The sequence below is a fragment of the Gouania willdenowi genome, chromosome 9 (genome assembly GCF_900634775.1).
Source record: "Gouania willdenowi chromosome 9, fGouWil2.1, whole genome shotgun sequence".
Taxonomy (NCBI): domain Eukaryota; kingdom Metazoa; phylum Chordata; class Actinopteri; order Blenniiformes; family Gobiesocidae; genus Gouania; species Gouania willdenowi.
In genome coordinates, this window is record NC_041052.1 from 27456338 (window position 1) to 27483687 (window position 27350).

At 40.9% G+C, this 27350-nt stretch overlaps 1 protein-coding gene across 7 annotated transcripts in view; it reads left to right on the forward strand.

Moving 5' to 3' along the window:
* LOC114469285 (paxillin-like) overlaps nt 1-12661 on the forward strand; it is a 54827-nt gene extending 42166 nt beyond the window's left edge. Inside the window, exons 2-15 of one of the 7 annotated variants that reach the window (XM_028456635.1) lie at nt 3016-3224; nt 5543-5625; nt 5717-5856; nt 5928-6111; nt 7280-7373; nt 7491-8028; nt 8161-8711; nt 9202-9480; nt 9578-9967; nt 10192-10353; nt 10874-11047; nt 11128-11209; nt 11293-11441; nt 12187-12661. In XM_028456635.1, coding sequence (XP_028312436.1) covers nt 3016-3224; nt 5543-5625; nt 5717-5856; nt 5928-6111; nt 7280-7373; nt 7491-8028; nt 8161-8711; nt 9202-9480; nt 9578-9967; nt 10192-10353; nt 10874-11047; nt 11128-11209; nt 11293-11441; nt 12187-12453 — 3302 coding nt within the window. In that variant the 3' untranslated portion in view covers nt 12454-12661. The other 6 variants (XM_028456634.1, XM_028456632.1, XM_028456633.1 and 3 more) reach the window with 6 other exon arrangements.
* Nucleotides 12662-27350: the final 14689 nt, after the last annotated feature.

Here is a 27350-nt window from a genome sequence, read left to right on the forward strand (position 1 = left end):
GGCTCTGGAGAGCCTTATAAATAAAAGTAAACCAGTGACACTGCCTCCTAGTGTACAGGGAAGGCCATCCCACCTGAGAGTACAGCTCACAGTGATGTGTCATGGCTCTACAGTTTGTCATGAACCTCAGAGCAGAATGATAAACAGAGTCCACCATCAGAAGACATGTACAAGAAGCATTCATATAAAAAAGGTCACCATATTCTAACACAGATAAGAATGTGGCAGAGACAAGGCGCTTCTTTACACCAAAAGAAAAACATGTCTTATTGCGGAAGTTTTAATTTCCTCACAAGTTTGTCAATGAAAAGTTTAAAAGTGAGGGAATCATCAATTACGACACCAAGGTATTTATATTCATGTACCACTTCTATTACATTTCCTTCAAGAGTGGACACGATTGGGGGAGTTAGAGGCACCTTCTTATGATTAGAAAACAACATTAGCTTGGTCTTCTCAGCATTGAGAACCAGTTTTAGATTAATCAGCGAATGCTGGACAGAAACAAAGGCTTTCTGCCGGGAATTAACAGCCTGTTCAAGAGATGATCCGAAGCAATAAATAATTGTATCATCGGCATAAAAATGCATATTAGCATCAGAAACATTTTGTTCGACATTATTAATGTACAAGATAAATAAGAGGGGTCCCAAAACAGATCCCTGCGGCACCCCCTTGTGAACAGTAATAAATTCAGAACAATGGCCCTCATATTTAATACACTGGGTCCTGTTTTCTAAATAATTTGAAAACCAAGCGACAATGTGCTCTGACAGTCCAATGAGATGTAGCCTGCGTTTTAAAATAGCATGGTCTACAGTGTCAAAAGCTTTAGAGAGATCAATAAAGAGTGAAGCACAGTACTGTTTTTTATCAAGTGCTAAAATAATGTCATTTATCACCTTCATAGTAGCAGTGATAGTGCTGTGCTTTTTTCTGAAGCCTGATTGCAATTTAGAGAGGATTTCATTAGAATAAAGGAACTCTTTCAACTGATCACAAACAAGCGACTCCAGGATTTTTGATAAAACACATAAATTTGAAATTGGCCGATAATTGGTAAGAACTGCTGGAGCACAAAAGCTGATTTCCAAACAGATGGAATATCTTTGTTTCTAATTGAAAGATTAAAAAGAATTGAAAGTGGCTCTGCTATAAAAATCAGCTGCCAGCTTTAAAAAGTAAGGCTCAATCAAGTCAAGTCCAGGGGGCTTTATGTGGTCTAATGTTTTTAGAGCTTTGTGCCCTTCGTGACAAGTAGGATCTCCAGAAAACATGGAAGATTGTGTGCAAGAATTCCCCATCGTTATTCTTTTAGAGTCAAATAGAGAACCAGATGATAAAAAATGCTGGTTAAAGCAGTTCAAGACTTCAGTTCTATCATAAACTGGGACTGAGTCTTTAAGTACAAATGTAGGAAGAGTCTCTGTGTTTTTGTTCAAAGACAGGGACTTGATCACTTTCCAGAATTTCTGTGGATTGTTGAGGTTCTCAGTGGTGACCAACAAAAAGTATCCTGATTTGGCCTTTTTGATAAGCGAAGTGCATTATGCATATGGGAGGAGAACATGCAAATAATGTACATGCGTGCGCGAGAGAGAGAAAAAGCTGGACCTGCACCCCCGGCAGTGCGTATGGAGTCCAGTGGCTCTGGTGCAGAGGGTCGCTGTGCGCGTAGATGGATATGACCATGGATCAATGTCTCTTCGCACGCACAGCTCCAGTCAAAGTCTTGTCGCGTTGATGTCAGGCCACATCAGCTGATCAGATGCATAATTTATGCTTTGATCACTGATGGCACAATGGTCACGTGTGTGCGTGACACAGCTCTGCTCAGACCTACTGGATTATGGTCAGTAGATCATCTTCACATAATGCAGACTGAATGACAGACTGTGTTGCTTTATTAACTCGGATCAATGGTAGATCAGTAGGATTGTTTCTGTCCAAATCTGCCTATTTTTTAATTTTGACTGATCAGAGCAAAGTTACAGGACCTTAGGGGGAAAAAAATATAATAGGATTTTAAAAAATAAAATTATAATAAAATATTTGTTTATTTAGTTTTCTACATTATTAAATGTCTGTGCAGCAGACAGTCCATCTGCCTACAATTTAACTGCCTCAAATGTCATGTGCTTGTGGGCACTGATGTCTCCACATTAAACAAGCAAAACGCTAATTTAAATAGGGGCGGTCGGCACCATTTTGGCATGCGCGCTAATCATTGTTGCAATCTTTGTGAATTCCTTGCAGCAGAGGAGGAAACTGTCACCAAAGGATTTAGGGAAGCTACTGGTTTACTACCCTTTATTTCAGATCTTAGTGAATCGTCCCCTCATTGTAGAAAATGTGGTAGGAGCCTATTTATTTGGACAGTTTTCCAACTGAACTTAAATGGGGAGCAATTGTTGGTAACACATCTCCAGATCCAAGTGTATGTTGCCTGTGAATGCAGTCTATTGTGTGATGATGTAAGGGTCTATTTTGTTGGTGCTCTCCTTTAATGACTGACACTGAGCAGGCTGACACTATACAACCTTGAACCCTGGACAGGATTCAGAAAGACTATTTTCCTCTAGTCACGTTCTTAGAATGATCAAGTTATGTTGAGTTTAAATTTAACATAGAAAGCTCGAGTATTAATTGACATGAGTTGACTGATCATACTGCTGGTGTATATTTGAGTAAGAAAAAATATGTTGTGGATTGCATTGGGATATTTTCTAACCATAGGAATGACATAGTGCAATGAGTTATTTCTGTCACATTGTCTAATCTTGGACACTCTGTTGACAGGCAAGCATAAGACACTCAGGCATGCTGCCATTGTCTTTCAGAAAACACCTCGGATCACCCAATGAAGAGCCATGTTTGTTAACTGACACATCTCACATAATGAAGCCACAAATTTGGCAGCATTTATCAAGACACATAGATAGAGTATAAGGTTTTCTTATTAATCGTGTTGTTGTTCAATAATTATTCCTTCTAACAAAATGAAAACCCTTTCAGATGCATTGCTTGCTGATCTGGAATCTACTACATCCCACATCTCGAAGAGGCCTGTGTTCTTGCTGGACAAGACTCCTTACTCCATCCCCACTGGAGGACACTCCTACCAAGATGTGTCAATACCACCTCCGCTCCCCCCTCCACCTTCATCTGAGGCTCTGAATGGGTCGCTGATAGACCAGCCAGGCTCTCACTACTCTTCTCAGCAAGTATGTGTCATTGACTGCAGCACCTTAAAATCTGCAAGAAAGGTGCCTGGTAGGAGTTACCAAGAAAGACTGTGTGCAATGGTACTCATAAAATTACAGATTTTTTGCTCACTATGTTTACTAACAAAGCACACTTTATTTCTGACTTTGTATAAGGTCAGATTTTTACATTGATGCCAGATCTTTCTTCAAAAATGTAGCATAATGTATAGTATTTTTAAGATGCAAATGAGCAGAGCAGGGGCCTCAATTATTAAAAGTGTGCCTAGGTAAGCACACTTCAGTTGGCGTACGATAAAAACCAGGAAGTGCGTACAATTTTTTTTTTTTTACTTTTTATGAACGAGGGCGCACGTACGTCCCGTGCCTTTCTCCGTTTATAAATCACAACTCGAAAGTTGTCACACGTGAGGAAACACCTTGCTCCGCCCATCTGGTGCCTAGAAAAGGTCCGGTGAACGCCCTGAATGAATATTCACGAATACGAGGGGGAAAACGAGCAAATAAAACAAATTTCACTCAATGCGAGGTGGAGGTATTAATTGTTGAGGTGGACACACGCAGGAGAGCGAAATTTGGTAACACAGTGAACATTACGAATGATAGAAAGATTGGTTGCGTTGCCTCATCAGACTGTGACGGGTGAAAAATAAACGATCACACATAAGTGGAGGAGAAAATATTTGGATTACTCTCTATAGGAAGAACATCTGTTCAACAGGTGGAGGAAAGCTCACCGGAGCTCAGCCTCACAGACCAAACGGCTGGAGGATCAAGGGAATCCCTTGATCTGTGTTGTAGCGGAGACTGAGGATGCACACAGATGAACTATGTACCAGAAGCATGGGATTAAATGATATTTTCTTGTTTGAAATGATAAAAATGAAGAGGTAGTAAAACAGCTTTGGTGTTATACGTAATTCACAATATTTAATTTCAAGTAAAACCATATTTTTCATCAGTCCAACTCCCAGGCTGTTTACTGGTTGGTGGTATTGTGGCTGAGGCCGGCCGCTCCGCAGCACCTCGTCTTTCTTCCTCTGCAGCCCCGTCCTCCCTCCCGCAGCACCTCGTCCTCACGGGGGGTCCAGCAATGCCAGTTAAGCGTTAAATGTGTGTTCCTTTTTATAACAACTGCAGTTGTTGCAACCAGTTGATCAGCAGTTTTGTGCAATGATCATGTGATTTTGATTACTATTATTAATATAAAACTGTATTTGTAGGCGCGCGTACGTCACTCACTCCCTGGGGTGTCAGTATAATTATTTCCTCCTTTGTTTTTGCAAATATATCCTTTATATATATGTGTTGTGAAATGTGCAATGTTCGATTATTTCACACAAACTCTATTAATTTCACAGAGCTGTCTTTAATTTCATCCTTCTCCTGTTGGGGTGGAATTTTCCTGTTTCTCCTGATTTTGTGCGTATGGCAGGGCCAGAGCTGCTGTGGAGGTGCGCACATTATCTTACCAGGTTGTTTTTTTTATAAATCCCAAACTTTGCTTATATATGGCGTACACTTTCTTTTGTACTGTATGTACGCAGCATTTATAAATGAGGCCCCAGATCACAGATTTCTGTAAATTTGGCTTTAGATCTCATTACCTACCTTTAACAGTTGATCCAGAAGAATGTAGCTGAATAATTTACATTTGAAGAATGATTGTTTATGGTTTTGTTTAATTTTATGGACCAGATGGGGACTGAAAAAAGAGATGCTGTCACCACGGGCATTGACATATTATGTACAGTTAAAATACTATTTGTAATTTTGCTAAACATACCTTAAATCAAAGGTTCAGTCCACAATGTTGGAAAGCTTGCAGGATTTGAGCTAGCAAGACCTCCTCTAAGCTCCACCTCCTCCTCCCTCTCTCATGTGTTCCCATCATGGCTCTATCCAAAGCCACGTACCTCACAAGCTTGAACACGAATCTAATATAAAAATAACAAATTTCCTCAAAGCAAAACCTAGATGCCTCGTTTTTCCTTGATATTTCTGGGAATTATGTCACGTGATGATTGTGCAAGCACAAGCAGGAGAAAGGAGGGACAAAGGGAGGCGTGGGCAAGATAAGACATGAGGGCATCTGATTTGTTTTTTGTATTCAGACGGAATGACAGAGATTGGCTACAGAGGTCTGACTCTTTTCATGCATGCCCTGCACACTGAGGAGGAACATGTAAATGCAGTAGAGAAAAGCAGAAGTAGCGTCAATACTCCCGCTCCTGTGAGCATCTTTGTTGGTGAACCACAATTGTATTGGCAGTGACGGTCACATGGTTATTTTGTATTAATTAGACAATCCTGTGCAGTCTTTAGGTTCAGGCCAGAAAAGCTCATGGTCCAGAGACAGCAGCAGCTCCCCAGTGTCTGTTGAAGAGGATCATGTCTATAGGTAACCTCTACATTTCAAAGCCACTTGCATCACTGGATGCATCCTCTAACATAAGTCAATATTAGCTGTCTCTACTCTGTTGCTGCCCCAGCTTTCCAAATAAACAGAAGATATCAGACTCATCCACAGCTGGTATGAGCTCAGCACTGGGCAGTAACCTCTCCGAACTCGACAGACTTCTTTTGGAACTCAATGCTGTGCAGCAGAGCTCCCCCTCATTCCCCACAACAGGTAAAAGCTCAAACCTCAGCCTTTTCTCTGTGTTAGTGTTGATTAGAACCAGTGTTAATGTATGTCTGCAGAGGAAGCAGCTCCACCTTTACCCTCCTGCAGCATCACGCACTATGACAATGGCAGCACCCCTGACATCCTAATTAGTCCGCCACTTCAGGAAAAACCTAAGAGGAATGGCACACGTTTAGAGGAAGCCCAGCCCACTGTGGAGAGTCTACTGGATGAGCTGAAGGGATCAGTGCCTACACCAAGGTATACACCACCACAAGGTCTAACACATCCACACACCAATGGGACAGAGCTGCCATGCAAGGTGCTGGTCAACCACTGGGAGCAACTTGGGGTTCAATGTCTTGCCCAAGGACACTTCAACACATAGACCAGTATAGACCGGGATCGAACCCCCAACCTCTCGATCAGAGGACATTTTCATATTTGAGCATGAAGGCTCTTTAAGGTGGGAATGTTAGAAAAAGATTAACTTAAAAATTGTTGTGTACTGGTTTTGTATTACATTTGATTCATAAAATGCTCACATTTGTTATCGAATAAACAAATAAAAGATACCCGTTAAACATTTGTGTTCCTCATTTGGTTTTTTAGTGTTATATTCAGTTAACTGTCAGGTTCAAATGCTAATTTAAAAAATAGATTAAATTAAGCCAGACAGGTTAAGAACTATGGCTCTGAAGCAAGCTGTAATAACTTTGAGAGAATAGCCACGGTTAAGATGTTTTTTTTTATTCAGAATTATCTATTCCGATTTAAATCATTCAGAAAGTGTTCTGCTTCGTGTTTACACGGAAATGGTAATTCCTAGTGTTGTAATAGTCGAGACCGGTCTTGGTCTCGAGACCAAATTTTAAAGGTCTCGGTCTTGTCTCGGACTCAGAAGCATTTTCACTCGGTCTTGTCTCGGACTCGGGATTTTCCCTCAAGACCATTCGAGACCAGCACTAATTCCTGCTATTTTTATAATGTGATAACACGGAGAAGAACCGGATAAATAAGTCGCACATGTGCAAAACAATCCGAATTAAAGCGGCTTTAACCAAGTTAAGTGTTTACAAGAAAGAGGAATTTTCTAATTCGGAATTAAAAACGGAATAAACCAGCCACCTAATTCGGAATTAACTTTAATTTGGAATTAAATTAGCATTAGGAATTATGTGTTTACAAGTCATGTTAAAGAGGAATTAACTTTTATTCCGCTTTAAACAGGAATTAATGCTCCCATGTAAATGGGGCCATTATCTCTTAGTAAAATCAGTTGTAGTTTGTAATGCGGTTTGCCAGCCTGAAGCTCATGGCTCACACTCCTAGCCAGTCCTCATGTGTACAGTACTCACAAACATTTAGGTTGTGCTTATGTAGCTGCCTGAAATAATTTTATGCTATGAATTGTAAATTGTATTTTCAGCCCCTTGGACTCGTCTTCTCAACAAGCCAGAATTTCTGCTTCCTGTGCAACCAGAGAGCTGGATGAGCTAATGGCGTCGTTGTCTGACTTTAAGGTACAAAACTGTTGTCAGTGGAGTAGCCTCAATCCACTCAAGGAAAATTCCAGCTTCTCCTGTCATATTCTTAATGATTTCTGTCCTCTTACTGTTTTCCTCTACTGCTGTCTCCAGCCCAACTCTCTTGGCTCTCTGCTCGAGCCAGCACCAGCCTTTCCCAACACCAACCATCTTCCAGTCTCCTCTGTCACCTCAGTAGTTTCTCCTCCCTTCACTATGTGCCATCCATCTGCCTCGCCGCTCTTCCCTTTACCGGCTGGCTTTGAACTGCACATAGATGAAGATGGAGGAGGTGTGTCAATAGCTCACCCAAGCTGTCTCCCTCTCCATAGTCCAGCATCCTCACTCTCTGCAGCTAGTGACTTAGAGCTGGATTCAGTCATAGATGTGTCTGCTCCCATGCTGTCAACACAAACCAGGTCTCTGCTTGTAGTCTCTCAGTCCTCATCCCCCAACTCCAACCTTATGAGAAATTGCCCATTACATTTGAATACCACGACTCCATCTCTTACATCAGTTATTACTGTACTGCACCACAAGTCCTCCAAGTCCCCCAGTCCCACTGTAGAAAGGCTCTCCCCCTCAGCCTCAGTCAGTAAACTCTCCTGTGCTCCTGAAACTTTGGGCTCAACTTGTTTTAATGACCTTGAAGGTAATTTCTTTTTTCCACCTTCCCTGAAAAATCTCACCCCTCCTCTCTCTATGCCTTTCCCCCTTTCTGTTGCTGTCTCCATGTCTCCACCCTCTCCACACACCCCCTTACAAACTGCCTCACTGTCCCCAGTCTCTGCACTGATAGTACCATCTCCATTGGCCTTCACCTCTGCCAGCAAACAACTCCCAGAGGCAGCCTCGATCTCTCAGAGAGCCAGTCCCCTCCAGGTGGAGCCATCTCTGGATGAGGCACTAGACACACTGCTGAAGATGAGTTTTACACAGAATCAATCAGAGGTGAAGATAGAGGCGCAGTGTCTGGACAATGGAATCCAGAAGGTGAGCGAGGAGCTCATCCTGCCAATGGACAGAAGCAGTGTGCAGCCTGACACCTTCAACAACACCATCACAGACGACTCTGTGGATGGAGGCACCGATGGGAACGGGGACCTGGACTGGGCTGATGAGGAGCTGTCCATGTCTTTTCATGATGGACTGGATGGCACAATGACGCCATACACAGAGAGGCCATACACAGATGGAAGCCTGACCCCGCTGACAGAGGCCAGCTGGATGGATGAGTTCATGACCCCCTCCTCCTGCCCTGGGACCCCTGACGTTGCCTTGGACTTGCCACTGATCCATACTCCCAATGTAGACAGAGTCTCTGCATCTGGACATGTATGCATCTGATCTGCTGCATGACACAGGCATGACTGCTATTCTGTTTAGAAAACATAAATGCTGCATACAGATGTGTGAGATAGATATACGTACTAGCCTCTGCCTCATCAGCTGTGAAAGCTGTTAAGTTAAGACAACATAGCATTTAAATCTGCTTTTCATGGAGCAGGTCGTAACATATAAACAGATCTTAACAACTAACCGGTTGTTTGCTGGCACCAGTTTTAACCACACTCCTAATACCTGCTGATCGAGTTTGGTGTACAGGACCTGTTTGTGACCCTCCTGCTCAGGTGGCTTTAACGGAGGCTCATGGAAAAAGCATGACGCATGATGCTAAGCCAACTGACCACCACTGATTTTGGCATGTCAACAATTTAAAATCACAGTTTGAGTGAGTCACTGCTACCGTCGTTGCTTGGCTGTAACACCATAACCAGGTATGTTGGTTTGGATGGATGATGAGATGCTCACAACTCTGCTTCAGATAAAAGCTGTGATCAGGAGAACCAAGGAGATGCCCAATGTGCACCCTATGTATCGAGACAGCCATTTGCGGCGTAAGATGGGACCCATGATAGTGAATAAGAGCAGTTCTCAGGACCGGCTCATAGAGGAGCTTCAGGGCAAGCTTGGCATCGGCCGGTCTGAGCGGCGACGTAAACAATCAGATGATTGGCTGACGGAGGGCGTCGTCGTCATGTCTAAACCTCAGCATTTCCGTCCTGAAGGGGCCACCAATGAAGTTGACAAGGTTGGGTTTTGTGTACTGAAAAGTTTTCTTTCCTCACTTGATTCACATTTTCCAGTTTTCTGCATGTTTTCCCCTCGACCTCCTGCTTTTCTGCTTTTTTCCTCTTTAGATCACAATCCCCCCTGATTCGCCTGTCCCTGTACGGAAGGTGCTCCCACCCCTTTCTCCCACTGCTCCACGCTATCCACCAGTCATCGAGGACCCCAGACGGCCACTCCCTGTGCAACAACCCCAAATTACAATACCTCTACTACCCCCTCCCCCACAACCCACCCACACTGATCAATCAGTTCCTGATGCACCACTACTCATTAGAAAATCAACACCTCGACAAGTCCCGTTTCAAGATCATCCTAGCCCCAAACCAGAGCTCTGCCCCCCTGTTCACAAAACTCCTACACATCCTCCCCCAATGGAGCCAACCCCACCAGCTGCACCCAAAGTGCTGGTGTCGGTGGGTTGCCAAACTGAATTTGACCCAGTCTTCCCACCAATGCAGGTTTTCACACCACTAATACCAGTACTCTTCTTCTGTGCAGCAAGAGCAAAATGTTTCTATAAATCTCCTAATTCAGTAGAGACTTACGTATATTCAACAATGAATACATGACTTGTAATGCAAATGACAGTTTTTACAGCAAGATTAGTGCTTCAAGAATACTTTGAATTTGTAAGGAACACAATTCCTGATACAATGACTCAATTCATTCTAAATTGTTTCAGATTATGGCCCAAGGGAAAGGGGGTCTTCCTGGGGGGGTTCCTACTCAGGTCAACAAGCTGGACAACATGCTGGGAAGCCTTCAGTCTGACCTCAACAAACTAGGGGTGCAGACAGTCGCTAAAGGGGTGTGTGGTGCCTGCTGTAAGCCAATTGTGGGACAGGTGAGATGATTCAGTTACCTAATATATTAAAGAGCAATAGTTCATGATATTTATGCCACCAATCAGAAATGGTTAACTAATCATGATAAAACATAACAAAAAAGTCTTTAAAAAATCTAAAAAATTATCAAGTGGAATCCTGTACACTATTTCAAACAATTCCAATCTGTAGTTTGTGTCAGAAAATCTCATCAAGCACAATGATCAAGAGACCTAACAAACAGGCACATTTCATAACTGTAGTTATGTGAAAGAAGTTATTGAATCCACATTATGCCTTCATGAAAAATATGAGAAAGAAATGGAAAATGAAAATGTGGGTAAAGCTGATTTGCCTTGAGAGAGTGTACTCTTAAGATCATGGTAATAATGATTATAAGAAGTGATTCCAATAACATTTTTATGAATTTCTACAGTGCCAGAGTGGAAGTTGGATGATTCATTTTTACTTTTTTAGTTAATTTAAATAAATGTTGAAGTCTAAGGAACGTTATGTAAGCAATTACAATTTTTTTCCCAGGTGGTGACAGCCATGGGTCGCACATGGCACCCTGAGCACTTTGTGTGCACACACTGTCAAGAGGAGATCGGCTCCAGAAACTTCTTTGAGCGTGAAGGCCAGCCGTACTGTGAGAAGGACTACCACACCCTGTTCTCCCCACGGTGTTACTACTGCAACGGGCCCATCCTGGATGTGAGTGACTGCACAGTAAAATATGTGGGGTTTATTTGTAGTCAATTCATCATCTATTGCTCATTTTAAAACCCTTATAGAAAGTGGTGACGGCACTGGATCAAACATGGCATCCTGAACACTTCTTCTGTGCTCAGTGTGGATCCTTCTTTGGTCCTGAGGGTCAGATGTTTGATTCTGTAAACCATGTTATTGTAAATATAACCACTCTGATTTGTATTGAATTTGTGCTTTTCTTCTTGAAGGTTTTCATGAAAAAGATGGAAAGGCCTACTGCAGGAAGGATTACTTCGACATGTTTGCACCGAAGTGCGGTGGCTGTGCCAGAGCTATTCTGGAGAATTATATTTCAGCACTGAACTCTCTTTGGCATCCTGAGTGTTTTGTTTGCCGGGTGCGTATGTTGCAGGGGACCGATCACTTTTTCAACCAAAAACGTGTTCAAATCATCCTAGCCTTAAAACCATAGCAAATACTTCTGTTGACCTAAAACATCATGTACAATAAAGCTACTCTCTTCCTAAAATGAGAAAAGTAAAAAGTTAAGAATCTTCTGACTTGCAGTTTAAGTGAACATTAACAGCAACATTATATATTCTAATGCCAGATTTTATATGGTTTTAATGTTACACCCAATGAGGTGTGGAGGTCAACTATAGAAAAAAATACCTAATAATAAAATAACAAAAGTAAACATTTTAGTTTCAATGATAGTAACAGAATCAAAATCCTTAATGTGCTTTCAAACATAAGAAGGTTCCCTAAATGTAGCAAATTATGGCTAACTTATGGTACTTTTGTCAAAATATTAAAATGAAAGTTAATTACATTTTAAATTTGACGAGTGTCATGATATGACTGTTTTATTGGGTGCTGTATGAATGAAGTTGGAATAAATCAAATGGTATTTTTGATTACATTGATTTTGGTTTTAACCATTTAAGCAACATATCCCAAACAAAAAGGCAAATGCCTTTCTTTTACGTGTTGTGCGGCATTATGCGGCATCAGTTCCAGCTTTTATTCTTGATGTTACAGTTTTTGTTTTTACAATAGGCATTTTCATACTGAGTCATTGTTGTGTAATAATGTGTTTGTACTGTCATAATGATATTGTGTTTATGTGCTTACCCTCACAGGAGTGCTTCACACCATTTGTGAACGGGAGTTTCTTCGAGCATGACGGCCAGCCCTACTGTGAAGTGCACTACCACGAGCGGCGCGGCTCGCTCTGCTCTGGCTGCCAGAAGCCCATCACAGGCCGCTGTATCACAGCCATGGCCAAGAAGTTCCACCCGGAGCACTTTGTGTGTGCCTTCTGCCTGAAACAGCTCAACAAAGGGACCTTCAAAGAACAGAACGACAAACCCTACTGCCATGGCTGCTTCATCAAGCTCTTCAGTTAGGGTGAACCCCTTCGGCACAGAACACTTTTTGTTTGGGTCAAAGAAAGTGTGGTATGTGCATGTGGTCGATGCAGCCTTCTGTCATACATTTGAAAATACCTTGTATTTTTAGGACCTGAACAATCAGGTTTTCAACTATTTTATCACAAAGAAAGGTCCTAAATGAGGGGCGGATTCACTAAGATCTGAAATAAAGCGTGGTAAACCAGTTGCTTCCCTAAATCCTTTGGTGACGCAGTTTCCTCACCTGCTGCGAGAAATTTGCTAAGATTGCAGCAATGATTAGCGTGTGTGCAGAAGTGGTGCAGACCGCCCTATATAAATGAGCGTTTTGCTTGTTCGATGTGGAGAACTGAGTGCACACAAGCATAATGACATTTGAGGAAGATAAATTGGAGGCAGATGGACTTCTCTGTTTTCTGCACAAATATTTAATAATGTCGGAAACTAAATAAACATTTTTTTTTTTTATTTTTTTTTTTAATAAAAAATAAATCTTTAAAACCTAATGATATTTTTTCCCCTATTTTAATGTGACTGCTCTGATCAGTCCATGTAAAATAGGCAGATTTGGACAGAAACCGTCCTATTGATCTGTTGATGCCATTGATCTGAGTTAATGCAGCAACAGAGTCTGTCAATCAGTCTGCACCATTTGAAGATGATCTACTGAGCATCTTCAAATGTGTGTGACTCACACACTCATTTGTGAATATTTTGCCATTGCTGCATAAATTACGCAAGCTGCTCAGCTGATTCTGGCCTGACACTCCTGCCATCCACGTGACACGAGAGTTTCATGTTCAAAACATGGAGGGAAAGACGTAGGAGCTCCTTGGAGCTTTGCGTCCGTAGCGACATCCATGATCTTCACGCAAAGCATCCTCTCTGCACCACAGCCACTGGACTCCCTACGCACCGTCGTGGGTGCACATCCAGCTTTTTCTCTATCACGCACATACACACTTTACTCTGCATTTTCTTATTCAGTGGCTGTTAATGTTGACTATTGTTTTATTTAAATTACTTTTCTATCCTAGAAAGGTTAACTAGTCTTTTTTTCATCTTCGTTGTGTTTTGTGTCTACATTTTTACTACAGCAGATCTCTGCATGTGTGTTTGCACCTGCTTGTCAGTCGGGCTTTTTATTTATATTCTCCCCTTGTGAGATGCGCCTATTTTACATATTCTTTAGAGGAAAACGTGCTAAATGGATTCAGGCCGCATCCTGAAGCGCAGCAGCCGTGCACTCCTGATTCCCTGGGGTATGTACTCTTTATTAGCGTGTGGAGTGACGTTTGTACATATTTTAATACCTATAAACCTTTAGTGAATCCGCCCCCAAATTTTTTCTATGCTGCTAACTCAGCAGTTTATAAATCGCTCAGTTTTTATGTTGCTTTAGTTTCTATGCTTTTACAAGCTGAGTTCTTAGTTGAAGACTGAAATTTGCTGAATTCTCACTGGTTGAGTGCATCATAACTAGACTCTTTAGCAATCTCTTTTAGTACCAAATTATTTTTACTCATTTTAGCGAAGAAAAAAATGCTATCTTACTCTCTTATCTTACAACATCCCTATTGTAAATATCTGCTGCAACTACAGTATATTCCCTGCAAACAAAAACCACTTGATCTAAGTTGAAAGGAGGAGAGGAACTGCTGGAAATGTGCAGCAAAAATACCCTTGTTTTTGCAGTTATCACTGTTAAAAGAAATGGAAGAAAGTGTATGGTTTAAAGAAGATGTGAATTAACAGTAACTATAAAACTGTGGATTAACAACTTTGTATCTCTGCATCAGTGTCTTGTAACACTGGGAAATTCTGTCTTCATTTTATTATTGTAGAGTGTTTAGTGAAGAATAAAAATACACACCTGGTGAAGACTGAAATGACTATGTGCCATGATGATCATACAGAACATATAGTTTAAGTATTGTCTTATTCAGGGAAATCTGGAGCCTTAAATATTTTGTTATTCACAGATATGTTGTTTTTCATTTTATTCATTTAGTTATTTACCCCAAACCTTAATCATCTGAACTGCTCTGTTTGTCTTTGTTTTCCTCTTCCAATCTGAATGTCAATACTCTGTGAGATTCCTCATATAAGTTTGATTACACAAATAAATTCTGTTTTGGTAAAACAAATATCCAAGAGCTTGTTTTAGGATTAACTGCTGGATTTATTATTATTATTTGGTTTTTTTCCCAAAAAAAAGCTGATTTAATATATAAACTTTTTTAATATATATAAAAGGAAAATGTCAAAAAGGAATATCTTCCCAGTTTCTGTTTTGAAGCAGGTTGAGTCATTCTGACAAAAGTTAAACTTTTATGGGCAGCAATAGGATCAGATAACCTAAACTTCTCACAGAGCTGAGGTGGCAAAAGTACTAGTCTTCAGTACTCAAGAAAAAGTATAATATAGATACTTGAATAAAAATGATTGGTAAATGGTCTTGATTTATATAGTGCTTTATCCCTACACTGAAGTAGTCTCAAAGCGCTTTACAATATTAATGGGACTGAGCTGCCAATCAAGGTGCTGAGCAACTTAGGGTTCAGTGTCTTGCCCAAAGACACTTTGACAGGTGTAGACTGGGATCAATCAATCCATCAATCTTTTATTTGTATAGCGCCAAATCATAACCAATGGTATCTCAAGACACTTTACAGTAGAGCAGTCTTAAGGATGGACTCTTCATTTTATGGATACACACATATGCATATATACGTATATACACATACATATGTATCCCACACCCAACATGAATTCATCATGGCGGCAAGGAAAACCTTCTGTTAAGCAGCAGGAACCTTGTGTGGATCCCATTCCTGTGATGAACAGCCATCCACGTTATGCTGTGTTGGGTGTGTGCAAAAGAAAGGGTGGAGACAGAGTTGTTGAGACTCTGTAACTCCACACTGAGGATCCCACGGACCTGCAAGACAAAGGCCAGAAGGAGTACAGGAGCAAACACACAAGGGAAGAAGCAGACATAGAGGGAGTGTTAGAGAGACCTAACCTAAATGACCTCTCTCTTAACGCCCTCTCCAACCTCTCTCCAACCGAGCATGCCAGACCCCCCCGGCAGTCTATGCCTATTGCATCTTAACTATGAGCTATGAGCTGGTTCCTAACTAAAAGCTTTACCAAAGAGGAATGTTTTGAGCCTAACCTTAAAGGTAGAGAGGGTGTCTGCCCCCCGAACCGTGGTTGGTAGATGGTTCCAGAGAAGTGGGGCCTGATAACTGAAAGCTCTTCCTCCTATACTACTTCTAGAGACAAATGGAACAACGAGTAGTCCAGCATAGGTAGGACTTAAACCAGTTTAGGGCAGTCCCTGTGATTCCAAGTAATTCCTCTAATCTCTCTAGTAGAATATAGTGATCTATAGTGTCAAAAGCTGCACTAAGATCTAATAAAACCAGCACTGAGAGTCGTCCTTCATCTGAAGCCCAGAGTAGATCATTAGTTACTTTAACTAAAGCAGTCTCTGTGCTGTGTTGAGCTCTAAAACCTGACTGGAAGTCCTCGAACAGGTGATTGTTTTGAAGGAAGTCACAGAGCTGAGCCGCCGCAACTTTCCCAAGAATCTTTGAAATAAAAGGAAGATTAGATATAGGCCTGTAGTTTGCTAAAGTGCTGGAATCAAGAGTAGGTTTTTTGAGAAGGGGTTTGATTACAGCTACTTTAAAGGACTGTGGCACGTAGCCTATTGATAGGGATATATTTATTGTCTCCAACAAAGATGGGCAGACTAGGGGAACAACTTCTTTAAACAGCTGAGTTGGGATCGGATCTGAAAGGCAGGTCGATGGTTTGGAGGATGAAATAATAGAGTTAAGTTCCTGAAGTCTTATATGTGTAAAACAGTTTAGGTTAGGCCTATTTACATTTAATGGTACAGCAGGCCCAGGTGAAGGCAGGGAGTGGCTAATTTTATCTCTAATCTTGTGAATTTTATCGTTAAAAAATGTCATAAAGTCCTCACAGCTGAGGGCTAGAGGAATCATGGGCTCAATAGAGCTCTGACTTTGTGTTAGCCTGGCTACAGTGCTGAAAAGGTACCTCGGATTATTTTTATTTTCTTCAATTAGTGAGGAATAGTATGTAGATCGACTATGTCGTAAGGCTGTCATGTATTTACTATGGCTTTCTTGCCAGAGAATTCGTGACTCCTCTGTTTTATTGGAGCGCCACATTCTCTCTAATTTACGGGTTGTTTGTTTGAGTGTGTGAGTTTCAGAGCTAAACCACGGAGCTTTCCTCTGACGTTTAATAGTTTTTTCCCCTCAATGGGCCAATTGAGTCCAAGGTGGATTTTAGTAGACTAGCAGAGCTATCGACAAGCAGATCCAGTTGAGAGGGGTTATAATTAATATCATAGTTATTTATTGGATGGTGCACTGAGTTTAAGGCAGCAGGAATGGCCTCTTTAAATTTAGCCACAGCACTATTGGACAGATTTCTACTCGTAACTATTTTATTGCACAGTGCGAGATCCTCTAATATAATGTTAGAAGATATTAAAAAGTGATCTGATAGCAGAGGATTTTCAGGGTAGACTTTTAGTTCATTAATATCAAGGCCATATGTTAGAACAAGATCAAGAGTTTGATTTAAACGATAAGTAGCTTCATTAATAGTTTGAAAAAAGCCAACTGAGTCTATTAGGGACATAAAGGCTGAGCTCAGGCTATCACTATCTTTGTCAACATGGATATTAAAATCTCCTACTAAGTTTGATATAAACTCAGAGAATTCTGATAGAAATTCAGAATAAGGGCCTGGAGGATGGTAAATTATCGCAAATAAGACTGGCTGGCAGGTTTTTGATTCGGTATGAGATAAATTTAGAACCAGGCTTTCAAAGGAAGTGTAATTGGCCTTTGGTTTAGGATAGATTAGGAGAGAGGAATGATAAATAGCTGCTACACCACCTCCACGGCCTATGTCCCGTGGCATATGAGTATTTAAATGACTGGGAGAAGTGACTTCATTTAAACTAACATATTCATCGTGATACAGCCATGTTTCAGTTATACAGAATAAATCAAAGTTATTTTCTGAGATAAGGTAATTTACTAGTAGAGATTTGAATCTCAGTGATCTAATATTTAATAGAGCACATCTAATGGTTTTATGTTTTGGTGTTTCTATATTTGAGATTTTAATTTTTTTCAGATTTTTATAATTTGTTACGGCTGAATTTACGGTTGACCTCATTTGAAGACATGATTCATTGCTCTGGTTGAATGATGGAGTCCAGGAGAAGCATTGATGATTTTATATAAAAAATAGTTTATTCTAAACTAAGAAAAAAGGTACAAGATGGAACAAAATTAGCGTCCGTCCAGGCGGACGTCCGAAGGAAGTGCCGCGCCCTCTAACAGTTTCAGCTTAAGCTTTTTATACAGATAAGAAAAGGTCCCAACAGTGAGAGACAAAAGGGAGGGAGTCAGATGCCCATAGTGGAATTGTTGGAGGATGATGAAGATGTTATGAGAAGGTTCTGCTCCAGTCTTTATCTGTCTTGATAAGTGTGTGCGTCAGTGTATGTCTGCATGTGAGCAGAGATTCTGGCTTGGCAGAGACTGTGCTGCACTGAGAATAATACGATCTGTACTGTTTAATCATGATTCAGCTGTTCAAAAGTGTAAAGAGTAATGGAGTCGTCATGTATTAAAACATGACAAATTGTACACATGAACATACATTTGAGGATATGATGATGAATATAAAAATGACCATAACATTCCCCACTTTTGGTCGCCTCAACGACCAAATCAAGAAACAAAATTATTATATTCCACCTTTGCTGTCTGTCAGGGTTAACCATTAGCATCGTTATTGTCATACATTGGATATATTCTTCTTTTGTGAGGCACAGTTATATCAAGAAAAATGTGGAAATAAACCTTAAAAAAAAACTTCATTATTATCAATGGCATGAATCATCAAAAATCATCCTTTATTACATCTAGATAAGCAAAAATCATCATTTGCATGAAGGACATCACTCGTCTTCATCGGCTGAGTTCAGTGGTAACTGGGGTAACCAATAGCCATGGTTAGAATCACCGCACTTGATTGGCGGCATCATGAGTGAAGAACCTTGAGTATTTTCCTCAATCGTAGCAGAAGGGTTTATGACTGTATTCCTGCAGCTAGGTGTGAGGTTGTCCTCCCTCAACCTAGCTATGAGCATTTGGTGTGGCTTATAAACAAAGCTAGGCCCTAGAGCGTTTTCTTGTGTGTGTCTCAGTGGCCTTGTCGGTTCCCCCTTCATTGTTCGGTCAGCCTCCGTCTCAGCATCAGCTGGTGTCGGCAATCATCTTGGATCCATGTTGCCTGCTCCGCGACCTTCACTGCCGTGTGGGTCGTTTGTTTCCGGTCGGCGTTGTAGATGATTGGTTGTTGTCTGAGGAAGGGTAGTCTCCACACACCTGGCAACCTCTCTTGGGATCGGAAGGTACCTGAACAGAAGAGGGGGAAAAACACCGAAACAGAACTCTTGGGATTGGCTGGTACCTGAACACAGGCGCGATCCCACTACTGAGGCTTTAGCTGGTACCTGGTACCTGGTAGGCTTTAGCTGGTACCTGGACAGAAAAAAGGGGGTGGGGGGGAAAAACACTCACCCAAAACAAAATAAAATAAAATAAAATAAAATAAAATAAAATAAAAAAATAAATAAAATAAAATAAAATAAAATAAAATAAAATAAAATAAAAGTTTATGGGTGTTAGGTTTAGTTAACTAACTAAATGAATAGTTAGTATGGCCAGGAAGGCAGAGACAGGTCAGAGGTCAGGATCTGAGAGCTTTTCAGATCCTAAAAGGTGCTGCTGCACAATCACACAATGGTTAGGTGTGGGTTAGTGAGCTTTTAGCCATGCTAGCTCTGTAGCCCATTCGCACGCGAGTGGGAAAATATGAGGCTGAAAGAAAAGCAGGAAGTATTAATTCGATTTTCTTTTCCTGGAGTAAGGAGAAGCATAGCTGGAGTTGCAGTGATTATCTGTGGTACATCTACTTACCTGGTGAGAAGCAACAATTTGAGAACCACTGTTTACAAGGGCATGCAAGTCGGACGGAGAAGGACATGCAAGTCGGACGGAGAAGTGTGGAGTGTGATTACATGTCTTCTCAAGATGAATACATACAATTGGGAGACATGGAGATGTGAGAAAGCTAAATGAGTTTAACCAAATAAATAAATAATGTTATTTATTTATTTAAATTGTTTGTTTCATTTTTCGTTGCTATCTCTTATTTGTGAAGGAGAAATCTTATTCTATCCTTTATTTATTCTGAATAATGTTAACACTCCACACCTATTTACATAGCCTAATTCTTTTATAGAGCTGAATTTGTCAGTTCATTTATTTCATTCATTTCCCTCATAATTATTATTTGAGATGTAATTTACTTAATTTTGAAGGTCAATTGGTGGCAAAAGTGTCTCCTATTCTGTGTCTGAACCAGAGTTTAGCAAGATTATTGGCCCTTTAAGGTTAGACAGAATTAAAGTTAAGTTGAGTCAAACAATCATATTGTCTTTTGCTCTCTGTATTTATCCCATTCGTAGGGGTGACGAGCCCCAGCACGGTTTGGAGAGCTTCCTTAAATACTTGGAAGTTACTTAACTTTAAACTATCTCTTATTTCAATCAATTATCTAGAGTTTCAGGAGGACCCTTTTTAAATCTCAGGCGACCCAGATTGGGCCACCAACCCAATGTTGAGAACACTTAATTTTTCCCTTAAACGTGTCTAAACCCACTGAAGGTGTTTTATGGTCTTGCACGCTAAGTGCTGTTGGAACAAGAAGAAAATGGTTGGAGGGTTTGAGGTATATTTTCCTATGATAAAATATAAATCAAAAATCAGAGGGACGTTGGTCCCTCCCTTCCCTTTTTTTACATAAGAATACATTTGGATTCTTAAAACCATATGATAAATATCATTGGAAAATCACTTATCTGATCATTTTGGAAGTGTCTCCGTTTTCCTCTCTCTTGTGTCCGCCTGCCTTTGTGCCCTCCAACCTCCTCGACCTCCTCCTCCTCAGCCTTAAAAGGTCAAAGCCAGGGTCAACTGTACGCTCCCTTTGGAAATTTGAAGATCTGTCCCCACTTTTGCAGTTGGATTGGAAGTCTCTGTAGTCTCTGGAATAGATATTATGTTAGAACATCCACAATATTGTCACGTGTCTATTTCTATTTCCCCTTTGCTTCCCAGTTACAGTTATGGACAATACTTCCCTTTAATTCTCATCCTTCATCATAAGAGCAGTGACCAGGCATGGCGGCGAAGAGGTAGGATCGGAGTCGAGAAGGCGGTGGCATTTTCTGTTAGGAAACACTCAGAAACAGAAAGAGAGGAAAACATTAAGACTTAAATGAATAATTTAAAATATCTCTTTTCTTTAGTTGGATCTGATTCGTCTCCTTTGAGTATACAGCCAGCGACCTGTATTTTGGAAAAAGCTACACAATAACAACAACTAAGACGAAGACATAGACAAGTGCACACCACAACGAGTATACACATATAACAACAAAAAACATGGACACTGAACATGTAAGGTCAGTCAAGGTCAAAGCCAGTCATTCCACTGAAAGTGGTATCATATATAAAAAATGTCGTTTGGTGTTTTTAAACACCCAGAAAAAAAAACCTTTAAATCCTGGTAACTTTTTAGAAGGCCCAAGGCCTAAAACCATAATTTTTTAACAAGCAGCAGTGTTTTCTGAACACCCCACTACATAATTGGCAAAAACAGGGAGAAGATCTAGTGCATCAAAACCCAGGAGGAAAGGAAGGTGAAACAGAGGAACATGTGTAGTCAAACAGCCATTCATCGGTCAATCACTCAATGACACGTCCACGGCACATTCGCACTCACAACGCGGTTCTCTCAGGCATACGTAACGTGTCATCATTCAGTCACTCATGCACCGCACACGTTCATGCCTCAATTTTCACGTCCATGCATTCACAAGGTTTTGTTGCATAGTGTCTAAGTAGAATATAGGTCTCATCTAACCCACCAATGGCGATAGCCAGTCCACCTCGTGTCTCGGGGTCAATGAGCTCTTATTGCCCCCCCCATGCTTGGCAACCTTTTAGTGTTAATTAATTGCTTTTTACTGGTATCGTCTGATTACTAAGAGGTACGCTCCTTTTTACTTCCGCCTTGGCGGAGTCTTAGATTATCGCCCGTGGTACTGACAGTCTGCTCATCTGCTGATCAGGCAGGAATAGCACAGCCGTGTCTAACTCAACAAACTCAACCGCGGTACCAAACCGCGGGAAATTCACCCGCCGTCCGTCTCCAGAAATGTAAAAAAGAATCTCTGAATCAGCAGGGCTCAACCACCGCTCTTGAAAATAAGAGTTTGGGAGATAATTCACAACAGTACCAAACTGAAGGAAAACACAACCTCCGGTACCAAACCGAAGGAAAACTCACCCGCCGTCCGTCTCCAAAGATATAAAAAAGAATCTCTGAATCAGCGGGGCTCAACCACCGCTCTTGAAAATAAGAGTTTGGGAGATAATTCACAACAGTACCAAACTGAAGGAAAATTTCGCACAACTGTCAGGACTTTTATTGGGCACCTCTAAGATTGAACGGAGCACGCAACCTCTAATAACCCTCACTCTAAGGGAACGTAGAAATTTGTTCAGAACGGTATTCGGTTACCAAGCATGTATCAAATCAGGTGGACCGCTATCCCCCGAAGAGTGCTTTCCCTAGCAAGGTGTATCCTGTTTCTGCACATTAAACCAGGACTTCTTGTTTGAAAAGTAATTGCCTATGTACTCATAGCAACTAATGGGACATTTTTTTCTCAGGAAAAATTTGGCTCCCCCCCCCCATGCTGTCGAGTGGCTTTGGGCCGGCCAGACAGTCCGACGCGGTAAGGGGGAGGCGTGCAAAATGAAAACAATGAATGTTGAACTAGGCTGTCTGTCGCAAGCAGCTTCAAAAAGGGTAAGGTACAGATTGTTTACGAGGGTATCGGTCAAAAAATGTCAAAATGTAAACTTGGTTGAGGCTGCAGTCCTCAATCTCTGTCTCAATTTTCCTGAAATTGAGTAAAAACAAAAGAGAAAAAGAAGAATCGTTCAGAAATAACAAAGGAGAAAAACGTGTGAGCTCAAAAAAATCATGGCCAATAAAAATTAAAAAATTAAAACTTCAGCTCCAAAAGCTGAGGCAACAGAGGGCTCTTTCTTCAGCGGATGTAACCATATCTTGCATTGTGGGGGCCTCCCCTCAATCAAGAAAATAAATGAAAGAAAAGCAAACAAAAACAACCTTATCAGTAACACTATTTTCTTCCCCTTTGTTTGTTCTTTTCTCATAAAGGCAACAGCAGTGTAAATAAATGAGCAACATAATGAATAAAAGCAAAGATAAATGATGGGCACACTTGATCTCATGTGGCAAACAGAAGGGTTCTGTGTGAAGTTCTGGTGGTCCTGTGTTTCTCATAGTTATGAATGTGGGTGTGTGACTGTATGTCTGGTCTGTCTGCGTGTGAGAGAATAAATGAAAACAAAATAATCTAGTGCACAGTCAGAAGATAGAGGGGTTAGTATTGTGCGAAGGAGAAGCTTGTTGGCTATTTGCTAGTTGTCCCCCTCCATGCCAAAGTTCAAGGCTAAAGTGATTTAGCACTACCACCAAAGGCTGTGGTGGACTTCTTGTGGCTTGGTATCCTTGTGGCTTTTGAAACAGTGTCTTTTTTGGTGAAGATATTCCATCAGACGTGTGACCAGTCTGCAGTTGCTGCCCATCGTTCAGGCAGTGGTCGTGGCGTTTAACTCGCAACTCATTGGTGGGGGAGTGTCCACTCCGACGCCCACAGGTTCTCAGTCTTTGATGATGGGGCATGCGGCCCATTCATAGACGATGAAGAGTTGACTTGGGACTGAGCGAGTTATTTCAGCATTGCTTTGCTGAATGGGAGTTGAGTCCTTGAGACCCTGAAAGGTCACCGACCTTTGATTGTCCATTTCCTTCTGATGCTTGGTCCTTTGAATGATGTTGACATTTCATTAGAATAAGAGTTGAAGGTGATTTCATTCTTTCATTGAAGATGTCGTTTCTTCAGGGGGGCAACCACAAAGCCAACAGAAACTAACAATTTAAATAATAAAAAATGATAATGATGGTAACAGTAATATTAAAATAAAATAAAATGAAATACTGTATTCATCTGTGTGTGTGTGTTTGAGTGTGTGTTGCTCAAACATGAAATCAAAATAAAATTTAAAATAAAAATAAAAATAGTGTCTGTGTGTAATGGCACTATTCTATCGGCAGGGGGCAAGGTGAGAAATCACAATGTTGTGTCACAAGTGTGTAGTGCACTAAACTGGCCAGTGAGGGGCGCCACCTCTCTCTCTCTCTCTGTTGGGTGTGGCTCTCTGTGCGTGCGCGTGCGCGCGCTTCCCTCTCGCTCTCTGTCTTGTGTGTGTGTGTGTGTGTGTGTGTGTGTGTGTGTGTGTGTGTGTGTGTGTGGCTTTGCGAGAGAAAAAACCAAGGCACACGGAAGCCAAAAAGCTGACACTCTTCCAAATGAAAGCATTAAAGCCAAACACCCAAAGGGAAAAATCTGATTCACGTTTAAACAAAATAAAAACAAAGATAAAAAAAGAAGTAAAACTCACTGAAGCATGATCTGAGTTCACATCATACCAAGATTGTATATGCGTATGCATATATTATTTGTTTATTGGATTCTCCATCTGTTTGATTCACAGAAACACAATTTAGGTTAGGTTCGGGGTTTTAATCTATTTTGCTTTCGGTACAGAGGTGAACTCAGATCATGGCACCGCTGGGATGTTTTGGAAACTTTGGTTGCCCGTCTATCTATGGTCAGGACCTCACAGGCTGTCTGTGGGTGTCCGAACAAAACCAAAGTAAATAATGACCAGCCGTATTTTATGCCTAAACAAAATATCCGAGCCCGAAGAAAAACAGAGGGAACCTACAGCATTAAAAAGCACAGAACCTCAACCATTTGAGCCTTTCTCATGGCAGTTCACTGCGTCAAAACACAGAACAGCTGAGGATCAAAATCAAGGCTCAAAGCTGAAAATCAATACAATGCTTGACTGGTTCCAAAAAAAAATCAACACAGAGCAAATATATATATATGTAAATGAAAATTTACATATATATATATATATTTATAAAGGCAGCTTTACCTTAGTCCGAATTGGTGTTTGAGATTCAACCGATGGTTCGTGATCCAGTCTCTGTCCGAGGGGTGGACAGAAGATGGTCCTGTTCGTGATCGCCAATTGTTACGGCTGAATTTACGGTTGACCTCATTTGAAGACATGATTCATTGCTCTGGTTGAATGATGGAGTCCAGGAGAAGCATTGATGATTTTATATAAAAAATAGTTTATTCTAAACTAAGAAAAAAGGTACAAGATGGAACAAAATTAGCGTCCGTCCAGGCGGACGTCCGAAGGAAGTGCCGCGCTCTCTAACAGTTTCAGCTTAAGCTTTTTATACAGATAAGAAAAGGTCCCAACAGTGAGAGACAAAAGGGAGGGAGTCAGATGCCCATAGTGGAATTGTTGGAGGATGATGAAGATGTTATGAGAAGGTTCTGCTCCAGTCTTTATCTGTCTTGATAAGTGTGTGCGTCAGTGTATGTCTGCATGTGAGCAGAGATTCTGGCTTGGCAGAGACTGTGCTGCACTGAGAATAATACGATCTGTACTGTTTAATCATGATTCAGCTGTTCAAAAGTGTAAAGAGTAATGGAGTCGTCATGTATTAAAACATGACAAATTGTACACATGAACATACATTTGAGGATATGATGATGAATATAAAAATGACCATAACAAATTGATACCTCTTTTATTTGATTTTATGTTAAAATCATTGTGAAATTTGGGTCGGGGGACAGACACCGTCTCTATAAAATAATATTCATCACCATCACAACAGTTGTCATGGCGATGAACACAGCTATCATAATAGCAATGGGAGGGAAACTGTCCTAAGGCAAGCATGGAGGACTCCACCTCTGTAACATGGTCTCATTCATGAGATGCCATAACAGTGACTGTGCCATGTTTTCTGATAGTAGAGATGCTCCCACCAAAGTAGGATGGATTCCATCTCTTCCTATCAGGTTCGATTTTCCCCAGAAGGATCTCTAATTATCAATGAAGCCCACCTCGTTTTCTGGACACCACCTCAATAGCCAGCGGTTAAATGATGACATGTGGCTATACATGTCATCATGAGTGATCAAACCCACAAACTCTTTATTAGAAGATGACCCCCTCTCCCACCTGAACCACGGTCCGCACGGTGAAAGGATTGAAGTTGCTTTCTCACATGAGTAAAAGTTAAAAAAAAAAAAGTACTTGCTACTAAAGTAAAACAAATGTTCCTTCAATAATAAGACAGCGTTTTTAAACCAGCAAATTCCATATCTTTTTTTTTTTTTTTTAAACTTGTAGAATACTGGTACAGTACATGAAGTTAAATCCATTACCTTTGAACACCTGGATAAGTTAGCACTCATAATAATGTATCAAAAAATGTGCATATGCTCAATAAAACCCAGAGCAGCTTTGAGTTTAACATTTTGTTGAAAACTGGTACATGGAAATACATTAAATCTGTTACCTTTTATGAGCACCTAACATATATAGCACTCTATATATAAAATTTGTAAATAAAATGTTTCAAGAAAAAAAATGCAAATGCTCAATTAAAACCAGAGCAGCTGTTTTTAACTGATTGTTTAAAAAAAACAAAAAAAAACAAATGTTAACCATAAAACTAAGGGACCTGCCTAACAGAAAAAAGCTAAAACTACCAACATTTTTCATTCAACCTCAAGAGAATCGTGTTCTCCAAGTTTCTGTAATGGATATGTGCCCTTTTTGGTGTGAAAATGATCCTGCTATGCTGAAAAGCCTTGCACAAGCAGCAAAAGCGGGTAATGGCGTGTGTAATTTGAGTGACAAGTTTAGGACTGCTGGAAATTATACTTGGGAACACCCATCGTGTCATCTTGACATACAAGGTAGGACTCAATCTGCTTGGAGTTTTCTTAAGCATTTCCTTGCTTAAAGGTCCCATATCATGCTATTTTTCACCCATCTCTATTTGTTCTAAGAACCCAAAAAACATAGTATTTGAGGTTTATTTTCCCAAACTCGCCTGTTTTCCAGAGTTTTAGTCACTTTCTGAGCAACTCTACACAGACAGGCTGATTTGTGGCCTATCTATGCATATTCATGAGTGGGCATGTCTATAGACGGGACATTGACTTCCTGCTCCTCGTACGGTGACGTAGGGCCAGAGGACGGACCGCCCTCTTCCCACCCACTTTGTAGTCGAGCTCATGCTGCTTTATAAACACGAGACAGAGCGTGGGGGCTGGGCGTTCGCCAGTACATACATAGACTGTAGAAAATACATACATAGCAGTGCTAGAAGGACGCTGTAATGCCCACCTTCGAGGGCAAGTCTGTTTACATGTCAATCACAGCAGAGAGCTTCCTGGAGGCGTGGCGTCTCCAGCTCAGTGCCGCGTCAAATTCGTCATTAAATTAGAGCGAGGTGTTTGGGCTCGACCTGCAGTAAAAAAGGAACAAATCATCCTCTAACTAACGATTGAGGGAATCAATGAAAAAACACTTTGGGCATGTGTATGAAGCCCAAATAACACTTTATGTTTAAACACAGAAAAGTCGATAAGAAATCTTCCTCCTCGGCAGACTGTATGGTATCATTTGGACTCACAGGGGAATCTTTAAGATTGCTCTTGATGAAGTCAAGACCTATCAAAAAAGAGATTGCATAGTATATATTCATATTATTAAATTATA